The 18,657-nt window shown below is 36.4% G+C and overlaps 1 protein-coding gene across 1 annotated transcript in view; it reads right to left on the minus strand.

The window, feature by feature from the left end:
• The window catches only part of LOC145662933 (3-oxoacyl-[acyl-carrier-protein] reductase FabG-like), a 34,777-nt gene extending 21,652 nt beyond the window's left edge, over positions 1-13,125 (minus strand). The window contains exons 1-2 of the mRNA XM_081728959.1: positions 12,819-13,125; positions 4,741-4,893 (exon numbers count right to left, since the gene is read on the minus strand). Coding sequence (XP_081585085.1) covers positions 4,741-4,893; positions 12,819-12,873 — 208 coding nt within the window. The 5' untranslated portion in view covers positions 12,874-13,125. The remainder of the gene's footprint in view (positions 1-4,740; positions 4,894-12,818) is intronic.
• Between the last annotated feature and the right edge of the window lie 5,532 nt (positions 13,126-18,657).

Raw genomic sequence — 18,657 nt, forward strand, 5'->3', positions numbered from 1 at the left:
ATCCTGAAAAAAAAAAAAAAAATAAATAAATCCCAAGACATAGTTTACTCTTAGGGGGTAAGTTTTTTTCGGACGATTAAAATAAAATGGCGATTTTATTAATATTTCGTGGCCCGCGTAGCGTAGTCACTAACGCTCTTGCCCTTGTGCGAGCGGTCCCACATTCGATTTCCGATATAAGAACACCCGGACGAAAAAAGTACAATACTTTTGCAGGCCAAAGGTTTTCCTCATTCGTACCAGGCAAATACCGGGATGGTACCTCGCATAATTGTCCCAGGCTGCTTCTTTCCTTTCCCATTTCTTTCTTCCTCCCCAATTCCTCGGGCAACATACAAGACGTACTAACATGGATATAGATCCGAAAGCCCAGAATTATAATTCCTAACCTAACCTTGTTCATATTTCATAAGAAGCCCTTACAGAATCCTGTTTGAGTTCCAAGACAAGTTTTTCCTTTTAAAATAGAATTCTGGTTAATTTGTTCCTGGATTCCACGAACTTGAATGATTTTAATCTGTTGTGTTTTAAGGAAAAATATTAAATAATAATAACATTTAAATAAAAATTAACTTTTTAGAATTATGGGGAAAACAGGTACAAAAACGTTTCGCTTCAGCTTACAATAATGAACTGAACTACAAAGTGCAGGGCAGACGTATGCAAAAACAACGAAATACGTGCTGGGCGTTCGGATCTTAAAGTAGCATTCGGCTTCCGAGGCAAAATTTGTTCGTATTCCAAGTGGGTTCTTAGGCTTTAGGATTCCGGAGGCAACGCTGTACTTGCATGGCGTAATTTTTGTAAAATTTGATATAAAATGTTATAACCAAAAATTGTGTAAATGTATTACTGAAGAAAATGGATTTCCAATAGACAAAAACTATACTGGATATTATCAATTAAATTTATTTAAACTGAAAATTATACAATAGAAAGAAATATTGAAAGGTTTAAAATCTCTTAACATTCTTTAAGATCATTACTGTTACTTCATAATATCTTTTTTGATACACCAACAATTAAACATTTGCTAAGAAAAGAAATAAGTTTATTTTATTAGTGTGGTCTCAATGTGTTCATGTAAGTATTTCATCCCCCCCCCTCCCTTTTTTTTAAGCGGCGTTAAGGCGAAAAACGTTACTAGGAATAGATGGCTGTTGATATCTTTAGGACTAGCATGAATTCAAGATAATATGCTAGTTCGTAACTTGGCTGTTAAGATTACTTAGGGACAACAGAGGGAAGGGGAACAGCGCCCTGGAATAAATCCCTCTATGAAAAGGAAGCTTCGACGGTTGTTTATCTTAATGGTATCTTCCTCAGGTTCCTTTCCCCCTTTGTAATTTGCAGGCCATGGGCGCTCGGGGCCTTTACACAATCAACTGGCATCTTTTCAGGCCCGGCAAATTCCCGAAATATGCCTGGATAGTTAATAAATTTAAGAAGTTCAACTATTAATCCTGTTCCTTGAACAGTTGCCTTCCCACTTTTAAATTACGATTTTCTCAAAAACTGCTCTAACGGTTTTCCTTATATTTAATATATTAGTATTTCATTAAAACTCCTATACTGTGGTAAAAGTAATTTTGTTCTGGGAAAAATCAACGAGAGATTTTATTCTTGGGATGAGTTCTTTTCGGATGATTTTCTCAATAACGACTCAGGTGGTGATATTCGTATTTCATAAATAAATATATCATTAGTAACCAGATAATATACCACCTCATTTGTCCTAAAAACAAAGAAATCTACGAGGGGTAGTTTATTCTTGAATAATATGACGACCTTATCGATATTAAGTCAGGCGATTTTGCTATAAAGTCAATTTATCTCCTTGAAGCGGCGGAAGAGTAAAGGAAGTTAAGCCGAGGCTACTATGTCCAGTGAGTTTTACATAATGTGTGTGTATGTTAAGTCAGAAAAGAATGAAAATGGAAGGTGGATGGGGTGTTGATCTGCAGCTTAGGAAGGACTGGAGGCAAAGATTGAGTCTAGGACAGACAAGTCATTCGACAATCCATAGACAGCACAAACAAACTGAAAGTTCCGAGTTTACTGTGAAGAACAAATTTTAATATAATTATTCTTATGTTAATATTTGAAGAATGTCTTAATGAATTCCAGGAGATCCATGAAGTGTTCCTTATAAAATGAACAGTTAATGAGATGAGTAACGAATTTAATGTTCAGTTGTTCTATATACTCTGGAATTGGAATTAGTGGGTAGCAGCAATACAGTGGCGTTTCAGTAGATTTCATTAGCGTTTAGGATCCGTGAGTAAGCCAATATTTTTCAGTTTTGGTAAGATAGTCAATATTACTATGAGTGAATAGAGGATGTTAAGATAGGTCAGATGACAATTTTGTAGAATCTGTTGATGACTGCAGGAGACATAGTAGTTCTCTGAGTGATAATAGTAAGTGGTTTTCTCTTGAGATATTGTATATGTCATTAGAGAGTTAGTTTATTGTCAAAAATAATAACTATTTTTTTTTTTGTTTTTAATAAAAAAATATCACTCTCACAAATTTTGGAAATATTTGATGAAAATTCCAATTTTTTCCGCTTACTTCACATACGGTTGCGGAACATCATCACTGCCTTGGCAACGTAAGAACAAAGATTAACATCTATAGTTCATATCCTTTTTATTTTTTGCTTGTAAATTGTCATCCTATGAGAAAATCTGTTCACCTCGGTGCAAAGTCTCAGCCATATTACCAAAATTAAAAGAATGACAGAAAATAATGAAAAGTTACCGAAACTTACTAAAAATGATGAAAACATTGACAGAACTTGGGGGAAAATGACCTAAAATCAGAAAAATTTACCTAAAATCTGAAAATTTGCTAAATATTAAAAAAAAAAGTGCAAATTATTTTTTGTTTCAGAAGGAAGTGTAATATTTGTTTTTGATGGATACTGTATCTGCGATACCAGAAAAAAAATTACATTTCATCAACCTCAGCCCTCTAATGATATATAATGCATAAACCTTATCCTCCCCCGTGCGGAAAACGGATATTTCACCTAGTATAGAAATAAACCGTTATTTCATTATTAAAGTAGTTCTGAATGAAATAACGAAAGGTAATTGTAAGTCACGGTAGAGACTTTTATGTTGGCAACGTAACTCCTCTTTCAATCCCCATCAACAATCATCAATGATACATATGACCTTGAACTCACTTAAACATTACTCTATTTGACTTGTTCGTATACATTTTAACAATTGCTTGTCGTCATCCTTAGTACATATCCATTAAAGAGTGTTTACGCTGGCTTGTAGATTCACAGTATCGTTAACATTGCCGGTACCATAGAAACAATATTATTATCATACATTAATGACACCAAAAGATGACAAGCAGTCGCTAAAACGTATAAGGAAACCCTAAAAACACAGCTGTATAAGTGAGTTCAAAATCAATATTTTATTATTCAATACACACACTATCAGTTCATTAAGTAGTCAGCAGTAACGCTACTGTTCAAACCCTCCATCTATCTATCCCAGAACATACCGTACATCACAACACAACAGATATTGGACACACCTTCCGTCTTAGTATTCCCACGATGCTTCCCCTACACTCCTTTGACATCTTTGAAAGCATATGAAAGTCACCTACATTACTATCCTACGTGAGAACTACCCTCCTTGTCTTATCCGTCTATAGTAACCCTTCTCCAAAACACTCTCGCCTTTCTCACCATACTACTTTTTAATCTTACCACCATTTCAAAATTGTATGGTAACCCCCTGTCTCTTATTAGTAGTATTTCATTTAACATTTATCTTCCTCTCTCTATCTATCTAACTAGCTAACTCTATGGCCTATGGAACCCGAAGGTTCAATGCCACATTCACAATAGCTCTCCATTGACTTCTGTCCTTAGCCAGCTGCATCCAGTTTTTACTTTGTACTCCTCTTCGAGACCCATCTTATTATTATCCTTCCATCTGCGACTAGGTCTTCCTAATAGACGTTTTCCGGTTGGCCTCCCAGCTAAAACATTGAAAGCGTTTCTACTTTCTTCCATTCTGGCTACATGACCTACCCACCTGAGCCTTCGAGACTTGATGAACCTAACAATGTTTGGTAAACGGTATACATTATACAGTTCCTCGTTACGAAATTTCCGCCATTCCCCATTCCCGCTGCTCTTGGGTCCGAACATTCCTCTCAGTATTTTGTTCTCAAATACTTTCAGTCTACGTTTTTCCCTCAAAGTAAGTGAACATGTTTCGCAATCATAAAGCATAACAGGCATGATTATCGTTTTATATAATTTAAGCTTCAAATTTCTTGGCAGAATTCGCGACGACAAAAGACTTTGAACTGAATAATAACAAGAATTACTTGCTTTCAGTCGACATTTAATTTATCGTGGATATGGTTTTGATTTGTCGAAAGTATTATTTGATATTTTGACGTATCCATAATTTGCACTATTATGATTCTCTCCCTATCTACTACCATAATATATCTCAACTGTGTTCTCTATACTGTTTGTTCTGTTTCCTGGTAAATAATTCGTTTTTCATGTTTGCTTCGAGTTTTTCTTGTTCCAACCAAGGATACCCATATTTATACGGAGAAATGTTCCATTTCGACATGAGACACGACAATTATTCTACAACTTCCATATATACGTATTTAAGAACATTCTTTTCTTCGGGTACAAAGTGCCGAAGAGCATAAGAACATGCAAACACACAGTAAACAACGTACCTGTAACTAAGAAAGGCTTCGATTGCCCAGCTTCTATTTGACACTGTTCTGAAACCTTTTCAAGATTCTTCACATTACGCCCAGTAAGGGATAAATTGGCTCCTAATCTTGAAAGATGAATTGCCGTTGCTGCTCCTATCCCTGAACTCGCACCTGCAGAAAGGGTTAAATAATAAACACTGTATGATAAATAAACAAAGCAATTCAATTTTATCCCACACTATGTCCTCCAAATTCAATTTAATTGAATACATGCAAATTTAATTTAATTCCAACATCGAAAATGTACAATTGGACCGAGAATCGAACCGGAATCTCCTATTTACAATGCCTATGCGCTAACCAATATTCCACCCAATCCACTTCGTTACCAGCCACACAATTTCACTATTTAGGTCCGTGCTCAGACATTCTCCTCAAAATAGTTTTTGATCCTATTCCTTTGATAATGAAAGAATCTTCGGCTCTCAACAAAATCGATCATTTTCTGCTCAAGAAATTATTTTGGGAAAAAAATATCAAAGAGAACTATGACAATGACCGTCTCCCATGGCTATACCGTTACGAATGAAAATTATTTTCAGGTACGAAAAATCTAAAATAGTAGGACTGAAATTAATAAGATTAGAGAATTATGACACTCGTGGGGAAAATAAACGTGGAATGAATAAATTTTTAATTCGAAAACCTAAGGGAAAGATACATTCGATGTGACCAAACAAGAGGTACGATGATAATAAAAAAGTGGGTCCTATGTAGGTAACAACTCGATTGGATTGGGTTGGCACTGAGTAGGATTCACAGCGGAATTTCGTTTTGGAGATGATCTTTCAGCTTTGGGAACAAAATGTCTACGATTACACAGAGTGGCCACGAATAAAGTGGACATCTCTAGTCACCTTGTAATTTTGTATTAATTGAGTTAGTTGTTTGTTTTTTTCTTTTGTTGCAAGTATGCAAAATTTAATGGAAACTTCGCCGAGGAAGTGAATGGCAGCAAATTGCCTAAATACTGAAAAGTGTATGAAATGTGTACATTTATTCTCCGTCATTAATAATATAAGAGAAATGCACCAAATAATGTTGCAAGGATATGAACCGCACCAAAACATGACACTATTGCAAAAATCAACAGACGTTTTAGACCGAAGTGTATTAGACCTTAAAAAGTCAGCAGACCATGAACAGTTATATCGAAAACCAGTAAAGACTGTACGAGAGAAGAGTAGACAAACTTTCCCCAAACAATCAAGCTTCAGTACTGATTGTCTTAATTAAAAGTTCTGGTATGTGGCGTCTTCACTAACGCTCTGGCCTTTGGTGCGAGCGGTTCCGGGTTTGATTCCCGTTCGGAGCACTCGGTCGAAAAAGTGTAACAGCTTTTTCAGATCAGCCATCTTGAGTGAGGTTTTTCCTGGGTTTCCCTCATTCATACCAGGCAAATGCCGGGATGGTATCCAACATAATGGTCTCAGGCGGCTTCCTTCCTTCCCCAATCCTTTCTTTCTTCCCTTTTATCGAATAGTGTGCTCACCGAGGGATGTCATCTTTCATATACGTGACGGGCTAAATGGCCTTAGGTGTTGACAGCTCAGAAATCTAATTCCTAATCCTAAAAAGTTCAGGTCTTCACAATTCATTACATGATGTTAATTTTTATTCGTTCCATCAAAGATTAATCCATTTTCTGAATGAGGATAATCCTGATCGAAGAGTGGACTTCACGCAAAAATGGATTGAAAAGTTGAACACTGACTTAGCCAAGTACGTGATTTGGACTGCCGTAGCCAACTTTTGTCAATGAAAATTATAATCTTCATAAGAATGGAGTCTAGAGTCATGCAATTCAGAATGTTGAATACCTTTGAGCAACTATTACTTAAGATTTTATTTTGATTCCTATCAAGATGAGTAGTAAAGCATGCGAAAATGTTAAATTTCAAAGGGAGCTCGAATTGACCATCACGTGGAAAACAGATAAAACTGTCATTGTGATGTTTAAGTTACTATCTCCAGATAATAACGTACGCCAAACTTAAAAAATATGTCCTATCTTAATTGTAAGTCATGATCAAAAGACGCATCCTTAATTCGCGGCCACCCTTCATATTGTGACTAGTGTATCTGCACATTACATTAAGTTACTTTTGCAGACATTAATACCCCTAGATCCATCTAATACTCCACAGTTAGCGCTCTCGGTATTTAGGTTTATCAAACCTTATGTCTCGGATGAATCTCAGAGTTCGGGTTCGGATTGCATTTTAGTAGTAGGAGCTTGACCCATTCAACAAAACTTTATTATTTGCACACGAACGAAAGCAAAACACTATCCACTTTTATGAATACTTCTGAATCAAAATGTGACAAAACTAATGAGTAGATTAATATCCTAGCCAATTCAAATTTAATATGCATTCACTTATTTCAATCTAAAATTACCAGTTTTACAGACTATTCTGCATCAATACCTAAATATCTAATCTATTTTATGTATAGTCCCCTTCGAAACTTGTTATAAAGATACTTATAGCTAGACTTACAACCTTGGTGGAATTAGTACCGTACTGATCTAAAAATAAATAAATAAATAAAAACGTTGGAAAGAAGAACGAAGAATTTTGAAAAAGTACTTACTAAGGCTTAACTCAAAATGTATTACTACGCAAAAGTACGTGGGTACTCTCAATGGGGTTCGTGGGTACAATCCGGTAATTTATGCATCTATAAATACATATCTCTGAAATGATGTAAAGTACGTTACAAATATCTGTTTGCCGAAAACCGCAACTCAGTATCTCTCGTGGGGCCGCAGTGGCTCAGTGGTAGAGTGTTCATCTCTGGTGCTTGGGGTCCCGGGTTCGATCCCAGCTCTCGCCAAGTGAACTTTGTGGTGAACAAACACCGTGTGCGTGGGTTTTCTCGGGGTTCTCCCGTTTCCTCCCACTTTCTTTATTTCACCATTTCTCTCATTATCATCATCACAGTCTCCTTTAGCCTAACCGGCATAACCATGAGACATAAAACTCAAAGATTACAATTCAGTACCCCTCGTGGTTATCGAAACATGAAGAAATAAAGAGCGACACGAAAGAGATGTGGAATTTGCGTACATGATGGGACAATCTCGAAAAATTAATTACTAAAGCCTTAAAATAACCTCAAACATAGTTTCAATGCAAAACAGACATTTCTATGGGGTTCCGGGGTACCATGGGGTTAACTAAATCCCCATTTTTAAACATTTCCAAAATATGTCTTAACAAAGTTTTGAAGAACATTACTGGTGTGTGCAGGAATAATTACCAAGATAACCACTTACACAAACTCTTCAAAGCGACATGTGACAATATTTTTTACCCCTAACAACGATGTTTATAGAACGGAGGGGGTATTTTAAAGAGGGTCGCAAGTGTTATGCAGGAAAAATGTTCTTTCCTCCTGGCTTCCGTTTTCTTCCTTATTTGAGAATTGTTACATTGTTTTGTTTGGTGAATCCTTTTCCTTCAACCTTTAGAAAATCGTCTTAAACTACTGCCTTTGTAAAGCTCTGCTTTCTTTTAAACCCCAAACGGAAACAAGATAGCAGAAAGTTTCGAAAAGTGTTGCTATTTTCACAGCTAGTTTCTTTTAGATAGTGTATGTTTACAACGAAGGGGGGTGCACATGCACCCCCCTAAATCCGGCCCTGGGTGTGTGTTTACTAAAAACCGTGATTCGGTACGCCTAACAGTTACCGAAATATGGAGAAATGCAGAGCGACACCATAAGTTGGGAATTACGTACTAGACTGTTCAATTTTGAAAAATTAATTACTGAGGCCTAACAACTCCAAGAAAATTTATAATCCAAGACAAATGTACATCCCTATGGGGTTTGGGAGTCCCATGGGTTTCGTGAAACTCGCATTTTTAAACATTCCCATAATATGACTCAAAAATGTTCTGAAGAATATTACAGATATATGTTCACCGAAAACTGAAACTCGGGAAATCTAACGGTTACAGAAAATGAAATGAAATCTTTAAGTTTTACGTCCCACGGTTATGCCGGTTAGGCTAAAGGAGACGGTGATGATGAGAGATGAGTGAAATGGTGGAATGAAGAAAGTGGGAGGAAACGGGAGAATCCCGAGAAAATCCACGAGCACGGTGTTTGTCCACCACAAAGTTCACTTGGCGGGGGCTGGGATCGAACCCGGGACCCCAAGCACCAGAGGTGAACGCTCTACCACTGAGCCACCGCGCCCCCATAACTAACGGTTACAGAGAAACCATGGGCGGAGTAAGGAATAGTCTGCTTGGGAAGGGAAGGGGGAAGGGGAGGCAGACCTTTTCGTCGGTCTCGGACAAGTGGAATACTTCCTAGACGAGTGTGGAGTTAATATGAACAAATCATTTTTTTGTCAAAAAGTTGGGGGCAATGCTTCCCCATAGCTCCGCCCATGATACAAACCATTAAATGAAAACGACACCATAGGGTGCGGGGTATGCGTACGAGAAGGTAATATTTCGAAAAATTAATCCCAACAATTCCCAGAAAAGTTTCAGTCCAAAACAAATATACACCAATATGGGGTTTGGGTTTACCATGGAGTTCGTAAAACTTCCAATATATACAGCTTCTTAACAAAGTTTTGAAGAACGATGCAGACATGTGTCCAACGAAAACTAGAACTCAGTATGTCTTACGGGTATCAAGATAGTATCAAATAAAGACAAGCACCATAGTGTTACGGGGATTTCTTGTCAGATGATAAGATTTCCGAAACCCATCATTGAAGGTTAATAAGGACTCCACAAGCAATTTCATCCTAAAGCAATTAGGTATCTCCATGGGTTTTAGAATATCATAAAGTCTGCCAAGAATAAATTTTGAAAGCTTTTGAAAATATATCTCCACGATCATAATCAACTGCAAAATCCCCACCAGACCCTCAACTAAGGTACATATATTAGTTTTCTGAAATTTCTTCTTGTAGCATATACCCAAAAGTCCAAATTCATCAGGGTTTCTATATTTATGACGTCATCAAAAATACAATTCCTGATATCTCGCTTACTATGTTAGATACTGACAAGGAGTTGAGTTTAGTTGATTTTAGTTTAGCGTCCCTTTCAGCAGCGAGGCTATATGAGACGTGGACCTACTGATTAACGTGGAATCCGAACATGAGCTCCCGCCGGGAATCGAACCTAGGTCTCCCACGTCAAAGGCGCATACGTTAACGCTTAGCCACGAGGGAGCTCGATATATAATGACAAGGAGTTTTCATAATTTAACAAAGCTCTGTGTACCCTTTAAGCTGCACAAAATAAATTAAAAACTGAAGTAGTGTTTTTGTATTAGTCATAATGGGGTACTCACTGAATTCACAGGAGTAGGATCATACTTAACTACAGAATGGCCATTAAATTGTCTATTAACGTACGATATTAGCTTCCCAAAAATTTCTCCTCCTTATGGCAAAGATCCAAAAGTCCAAAACCATCAAGGTTTCTATATTTATGACGTAATCAAAAATATAATTCTTAATATCCCGCTTACTAGATGACATTAGATATTGACATGGAGTTTTCACTGTTTAATATAACTTTATATGCCTTTTAAGCAGCCCGAAAGAACTTTAAAACTGAATTAGTCTTTTTGTATTAATCATACTGGGGTACGATCATAATCAACTGCAAAATTCCCATCAGACTCACAATTATAGTACATACATTAGTTTTCTGGAATTTCTTCTCCTTATAGCATAGACTCAAAAGTCCAAATCCATAAGAGTCTCTTACTTTATGACGTGGCCCCGCGTAGCGTAGTCGCTAACGCTCTTGATTCCCGGTGAGGACACTCGGTCGGAAATGTGTAACAGTTTTTCAGACCAGCCATTCTGAGTGAGGTTTTCCCTGGGGTTTCCTCATTCACACCAGGCAAATGCCGGGAAGGTACCTAACACAATGGTCCCAGGCCGCTTCTTTCCTTCCCCATTCCTTTCTTCCTTCCCTTTCCTCGGATCGCCGAAGAACGTCATCCCTCATATACATGACGGGCTAATAAGGCCATAGATGATGAACGCCCAAAAATGACATCGTGAAAAATATAATTTTCTATATTTCAGTTATTATATTAGATACTGACATGAAGTTTTTACTGTTTTACACGCTATGCTATTTAAACTATTTGAAGAAAACTTAAAACTAAACTAGTCTTTTCATAGAAATTGTACTGAGGTACTCACTTAATCCATACGGGTACCATCATATTTAATTTTCGTTCGGCATCAATAATTGTTTTCGAAATTTTAACATCTAATACGCTTTTACTTTAAAGTGTGTTACTAGGCGTTCGCGTAACTACTTGAAGTTTTGGGCAAAACTTTTTAAAATTTATTCTTGGCAGACCGCATGATATTCTAAAACCTCATGAAGATACCAAATTACTTGTTAAAGTTCAATGATAGGTTTCGGAAATCTTACCACCTGACAAGGAAACACCGTAACTCTATGGTGCCTGTCTTTGATAACATCTTGATGTCGTCAAAGTTCCTCAGAACTTTGTTAAGACATTTCAGAAATATATATATATGAATTGGGAGTTCTACGAACGTCATGGTACGCACAAAGCCCATACTGTTGTGTATTTGTTTTGGACTGAAACTATTCTGAGAGTTGTCAGGCCTCAGTAAAAAATAAAAATAAATACATAAATCGAAACTGGTGTTCACTGGAGCAGATGGTTCTACCAAATAGAATACGTAAAATACGACGTGAAACATATTTTGTGAACATATTAACCTAACCTAAACTCTGTCAAAATTTGGTAAAATCGTCCGCCTGGGTAATGGCCGAAATTGTACCGTCTCGTACGTATATCCCACATCCTATGGTGTCGCTTTTATTTAATGGTTTCTCTACAACCGTTAGACATTCCGAGTTTCAGTTATCGGTAAACATATATCTGCAACGTTCTTCGGAACTTTTTTGAAAAATATGGGAATATTTAAAAATGGGAGTTTCACGAACCCCATGAAACCCCCAAACCCATAGGGATGTACGCTTGTTTTGGATTATAAGTGTTCTTCGATCTGTTGTTAGACCTCAGTAATTAATTTTTAAAATTGTGCCATCAAATACGCAAACCCCACATACCTATGGTGTCGCTCTTTATTTCCCTATATTTCGGTAACCATACTTACGATTTGCAGTAAACACACACTTACAATGTTCTTTAAGGTATTTATTCCGAAATTGGTCGTCCGCCTAGTTGACTAAAACCGTAATAACTGGTCCTTTAATTACGAAAGTTTAATATTAAATTGAAATAGTATTGCCGAGCGAGCGCCAGCAAGTGGAGGCGGGTTAGAGGCCCGTAGGGCACTTTGATTTCTGCCTTTATTACAACTAAATCGGAAGGGCGTCCTGTGTTCTAGAACCTTGCCGCTATATTGCTTACGTTACCGTTACATTGACAAGTATAACTTTCTCCACGTTTCCTTGTGTACATATTTTAATTCCGAGCATTGCGATAGTCTGATAAGACATCAACTCGTTCATACTTAAGATTATCAATTTTTTTTTTCCTATTGTAACCACGTAGCAATCACGTTAATTTTATTTTGAGCCCATGCAAATGCTGAATTTATGAGCATGTGCTTTGACTGTTTTTCATTGTAAGAAAACTTTACAGCTATTGATTAGTTTGGGGGGGGGGGGCAGGTGTTTAACCTACTTTTTCTCGATATTCTATTTACATCCGGTTAGAATAGATCAATAACATTTCATTCAGACAATATTCCCGAGCGAGCGTCAGCGAGAGAAGGCGGTTTAGAGCTCCGCAAGGCACGTTGTTTTCTGTCTTCGTTAGTGTTGGCCCCCCATTACTAAACAGTTACCAACTTTAATAAAATTTACAGTTCTTTAAGAATTTACTTAAGATTCTATCAGTAATACCTTAGACTTCCTTATTCGTTTCTAGTTATCACTCGTATGTGTCTTATGTAACTCACGTACTTAACAATTCACACATTTATGTTGGTAATATATAACTTAAAATGTAACTATTATATAAACCAAATAGTTTACCTGTTATAAGCACAACTTTACCACTGAGTTTACCCATGGTTGTAGCTAAGTTCATAATAACAAATTGGATATATGTAAAAATATTCAATTGTACGTTGAATTTTTACATCTGCATAAAGTGTGTTCTCAACAGTACTTAACGACTTATCTGCAACACAACACTTTTCTAGTTGTGCATTCCCATTCTAATTCTTATCAGCTATCACGTGGTACTGAAAGTATTTGATTCATTATCCTTGCACTACCGGATGTCATTCACGAAATATGTAAACAAACCAACACCGGCAGAGACATACCATACAATTATTACGCAACGTTGCCAGCGCAGGGTTAAGGCAAGAATCTATTCATCGTTGTCAACTAACACAAGGATATTATTATTATTATTATTATTATTATTATTATTATTATTATTATTATTATTATTATTATTATTATTATTATTATTATTATTATTATTATTATTGAGCGAAGGTCATTTAATGAACTAAATTGATTTTATCCACCGTAGCAAAATACTTTACTTAACGTAAAACTTTTATTGCAATGCTAGGTATAGATGAGATTACCCACGTCTGTAACAACATATAATGCTTTGCCCCGATTTTGTTCTGAACTTCCGAACTACGCTATGCATAAGTTTCGGAAATTATACAGCATGGCTATGTCCGTCTGTCTGTCTGTGGACATGTGTGGACAGGTATCATACCAAAATCGTTAAAAGATATCGAGAAGCAGTCTTTAGCAATCGGTTCATCTCAACAGAATATTCTATCACCACCCGCAGCACTCTATGGTTGAAATTTACTATCACTTCCGGTTTCAATATTGTTTTCTATAGAGCAAAAATGATGAAAGATGTCAAGGATTTTTTTTCCTGACAATTCGGAGTCTCAAGAATTGGTTCCGTCTCCTCCGTTAACCATAAATTCAAACTAAGATGGTAGAAATAAACTAACTCTGGCTTCAACGTTTATCACCATAGAAATAAACCGTAACAGATAGCAGTAAGTGGGTTTCTCCAATTGACTTGTCGTCTCAAGAGAACATCATCACCACCGGCCAGGCCAGCAACCCGAGGGGATTAGGGGAAGTCTGTCCCCCTAAACTTGTTGTGGCCCCTCCAGATCTCAATACAAAATGCTATTATTAATGCAAAAATCATAATTTATATATTTGTAAGAGAATTTTTAATGACTTGGCCAACCCTAACATATTCATGGACCCCCTGAAACTCTGTGGCTGGTTTCGGGCCTGCCACCGACAATACTCCACTGAAACCGAAAGTAATTTAATTTACTAGTTCCCTCGGACTCAATATAGATTTTCATATGGCGAAAACCGACAGAGATATCGAGAAGCAATTTCTGCAGGCGATTTAGTATCCCAAGAATAGGTTCCACCTCCTTCGTTCAAATTTTTTTCAAACCGGAAGTGGTAGAAATCATCCGTTTTCTGTTTCACCGTTGATCGCTATAGAACAGAAACGATAATAGATAGCGGCGAGTGATTTTCTTCAATCGATTCAGCGTCCCAAGAGAACGTGCCATCAGCACTTATAGTACTCTACCAAACCGGAGGTGGTTGAAATTTACTAGTATTTCCGGTTTCAAAACTTATTTCCATACAGCAAACACTGTAAGAATATCTTGAAGCTGTTTTCTGATATAGAATCAGCTTCATGAGAAGGAGTTTTGTCTCGACTTCATCTATCTGTTTAAACAGAAGGTGGTGAAAAATCTACGTTTTCCGGTTACAACACAGATCACTTAATGGATAAAATGGAAATCTACAACGATAAGCAGTTCTATTCTATTCTATTCATCTCCCTCGCGGGAGATTTTATAATTAAAAGTCACAGCACTAAGGCCAAGTTGACTGCTTCACTAGAATTCTTTTAAATCTTTTTGTTGTTATTATAATTGTAGAAGATGGCCCGTTCCAAAATGGACGAATTGGCCTGTTTCAAATAGTTCTGTTTCCACACTAGTTTGTGAATTAAAAAGGAAGGCAGAAGCGTAGAACATACAAAAAATTATATAAAACACTATAAAAATTGTAATACACTAAATTATGTCCAAAATTGAAATTGTTGTTAAAAATTAAATTGAAATAATTGAAGAGCATGACGCTCCATTGTGTAGAACATTCTACGCCATCTTGCCAACCCCAAGCAGTTCTTTATTTTGATTCAGTATTGCAACAATGTTTATCTTCTTACTTGATTCCTCTATTGTAACTGGAAGTGATAGATTAATTTAGCACTTCTGACTTCAAGCGAATAATGGCTCTTTGGTATAGATTCAGCACCCGAAGAATAGTTTCTATCTTTGATTTAATACCTCTATTTATTGCAACCAGTGATTATAGACGTACTACCTCAACTTTGATTATTAAAATTACATTGTTTGGAAGTCTATTTCCGTAGTTTAACACTGTGAAGTGAAACAACAGTAGTAGGGGCCGGCATGTATTGAACTGAGTCAGCAAAATTTTTAGTGGCGTCATAGGTCAAAAGTCAATGCCCTTGGCCCGGGGTAAATGACCTAGGGGTACTTAGGATCACCCCCTGTAGATTTTGGCAGGGGTACCATGGCTAACCCCCTAAATTTTGGAAATTGCCAAATCTAAAAATTTGGTGTAGTAGCCTAGGACCATGGCATGTACACTCATGTCCAAAATTATTGCCCCATGTCTATAAATATGATGTTCTCGGAATATAATTTGATAACGAATTCGTCCGGTATTTCTTATAATGTTAGTACTAACATTATCATTATCATGTATTTCTTATAATGTAATCGGCAAAGATATGTATGTGGAAAATTTCATGTCAAAAGAGCACTAAATAAGAACAATAAAACAAAAAATAAAACTTTCTGGTCCATTTAGCAACATTTTGTTTTACTCATTCTAATTTTCGTATTTATAATTCTTTTCCTATGAAATTTACCATAAATATACATTTCCAGATGATACACATAATATCAGTATTAAAATGTACCCTGCAAAATCATTATCATATTATATTCTTACAAGAAGACATTTATAGATATGCGACAGTAATTTTGGACATAAGTCTACCTCTATCAGTATTGGGGGTCTATCTCGTTCCCTTTCATGGGTAAAAAATTGCCAAAATGACAAATTTTGGGGTTTTTTGACATAATTTATCCCCTTTGATGAGGTTTAATTACCTTATACAGTTATATGGGCGTATACACGGGTTCATTCCCTTTCATAAGACATGGGTATATTGATACACTCCTTTAAATATTGGGGAGGAGTACCTTGGCCCACCCCTTCAGTTTTGAAAATTTATCAATTTAAGCATTCGGTATCATAGTACAGGACCTTAATATGAATCATGATAAATTTGGGTGTTCCACCTCGTTCCCTTTCATGGATAAAAAATTACCAAAATATAAACGTAAGCAATACGTTTAGTGTTGCCACGAGACGAGACGAGACTTCAGGCTGTCTCGTCTCGTGCAAAGCATGTCTCGTCTCGAAAAAATGTGCTCGTCCCGTCTCGTGTCTCGTCTCGAGAGGTTCTGTCTCGTCTCGTCTCGTTTTGTCTCGTCTTGTCTCGTAAAAAATAGCAGCATACCATGGGAACGAAAGTAAAATGTAGCAGACTGCACCACGCTAATCAAGATACAACTATGTTATTACCCAGAACACACAAGACAAGAAATGTCACGGTAGCTACACCGTGAAGCATTCACCTCTGGTGTGTGTGGTAGTCGGTTCGATCTCGGTTAGTGCCATGTGAGCTTTGTGGTGGACAAACATCGAGTGTGTGTTCTCGAAGTTGTCTTGTATCCTATCACTTTCTTCATTCCACTAATTTTCCCATCATCATCTATTCGGAGTGGGCCAAAGTTGCCTAAAGGTCTTAAAAATAAATTCAAATAAGCTCACAAGGTAAGGACAAATAGTTTACAAGATAATATATCTCTACTGTTAGTTGTCTGAGGCTTCCCGACCCTGGCCTTTTTTTTTTTTTAACATTTTGAAACATTGAAATTTGATTCACCAGTTTCAATACACGAATATATAGTAAATTGCTCATAGGTACGTGGAAGATGAAGACACTAATGTCAAATAATGTTTTCACGTCAAGCAAAGTTCGATGTAAAGGTGTCACCATCCCCGACACTACCGTATACTATCAGCCCACTTGCTTTATAGTGTCGGTATATATATATATATATATATATATATATATATATATATATATATATATATATATATATATATATATATTAGATAGATAGATAGATAAATGTGTGTGTACACTTTGATTTTATATATTCCAGCCTTTAGGTTTCACACTGTTAACCCATACCAATCCAAAAACTACTTTCCATTTTAGCATGTTTAGATTTGTTGCAATTATATATATATATATATATATATATATATATATATATATATATATATATATATATATATATATATATATATATATATTTTTTAAAAAGCTTGGAACCAAATAATTTTATTGAGTAATGGAAAGTATTTGATTGAAATTTATAGGTTACTGCACAGTAAGCTCTACTTGACACATCGGAGGAAAGAATGCTTGGGGCCAGTCTACACCTCCATGGTACAAATCTCTTCCCATATCCGCGGGGTGTGTGCCCCTATATGGTGGTTGCCCCGTTTGTATAACAAACTCATGACAGTACACCCAGATTAGCTAGTGGTAAAAAAAAAAAAAAAAAAAAAAAAGATTTTTGGGTGGTCATTTTGGATTAAAGTTTTTTATATTGTCGTGATCTATTCGTAATCATACAACGTACATCTTCATACCAAGCCGAGCTGTCTGCGGCGATAGACCATCGGCTTGAAGGCCCCGGGTTGAGTCCCGGAAGGGTCATGTGTATGGATTTTAACATTTGTTTTTTCATATTGTGTCAGTGGGCGAAATCGTACGGGATAAAAGCAGTGTTGAATTCAGACATTTTCACCCGGGGGGAATGTCAACTCCTCGGGGGGGGAGGGTTGTTTTTCTGTATTTTTGAAAGAAAGCAGCATATTTAAAAATTCCATTCACATCCACATCTTACCTAATATTGAGACTAATTACTGATAAATATTTAATGTGAGATTATAATTTTTAAAAAACAATCGTTTAATTTTATCTACAACATTAAATAAAGACTGGCAAAAATATTTTAGACTAAAGTTTAACTGCTATTTACAGTAGCTACTTTTATTTCCTATATTCAGTAGTTACTGTTTGTTACTAATGTAGAAGTTTTTAACAAGATTTAAATTAACTCAAATATTTTTTTGTCCTAAAACAAAGATACATAGGAATATCTTAACAAAAAATTATCATTCTTTCTCACACTTCTGATTCTAAATCAAGCATATTAGCCTTGGTTTCTTCACTGCATACACATCAATAGTTTAGTTTACGAAATCTTCAGTAGGATTAGTGACGTATCGTGGAAAATCAGCGCTTGGCGCGAGAGTATACAACGGCACCCCCGTATATATGAGTGAGGTCGACAGACCAGCCGCGAAAGGTAAAAAAAAAAAATTAAAAAGTAAACCCTGCTTTTCCTTGATTTTGAGCACTTTTCATTACTTTTTTCCTTTCATTTTCTATATGTGCACATGTGCACATGTGTTTCATTCCTCTGTTTTTCTTTCCTTCTTTTCTTTTTCCCCTCCCGAATTTAGCGCCCCTTACTTCGGTGCCCGTGGCCATCGCCCCGCTTGCCGCTCGCCCATGAAACGGCACTGAGCAGGATCTTCATCACCTTCAATGGCAATCTTTCACTTATATACTACTATTATATTGATAAATTCTATATACATCTCT

This window comes from Thermobia domestica, chromosome 10, assembly GCF_964235325.1.
Source record: "Thermobia domestica chromosome 10, izTheDome1.hap1.1, whole genome shotgun sequence".
Taxonomy (NCBI): Eukaryota; Metazoa; Arthropoda; class Insecta; order Zygentoma; family Lepismatidae; genus Thermobia; species Thermobia domestica.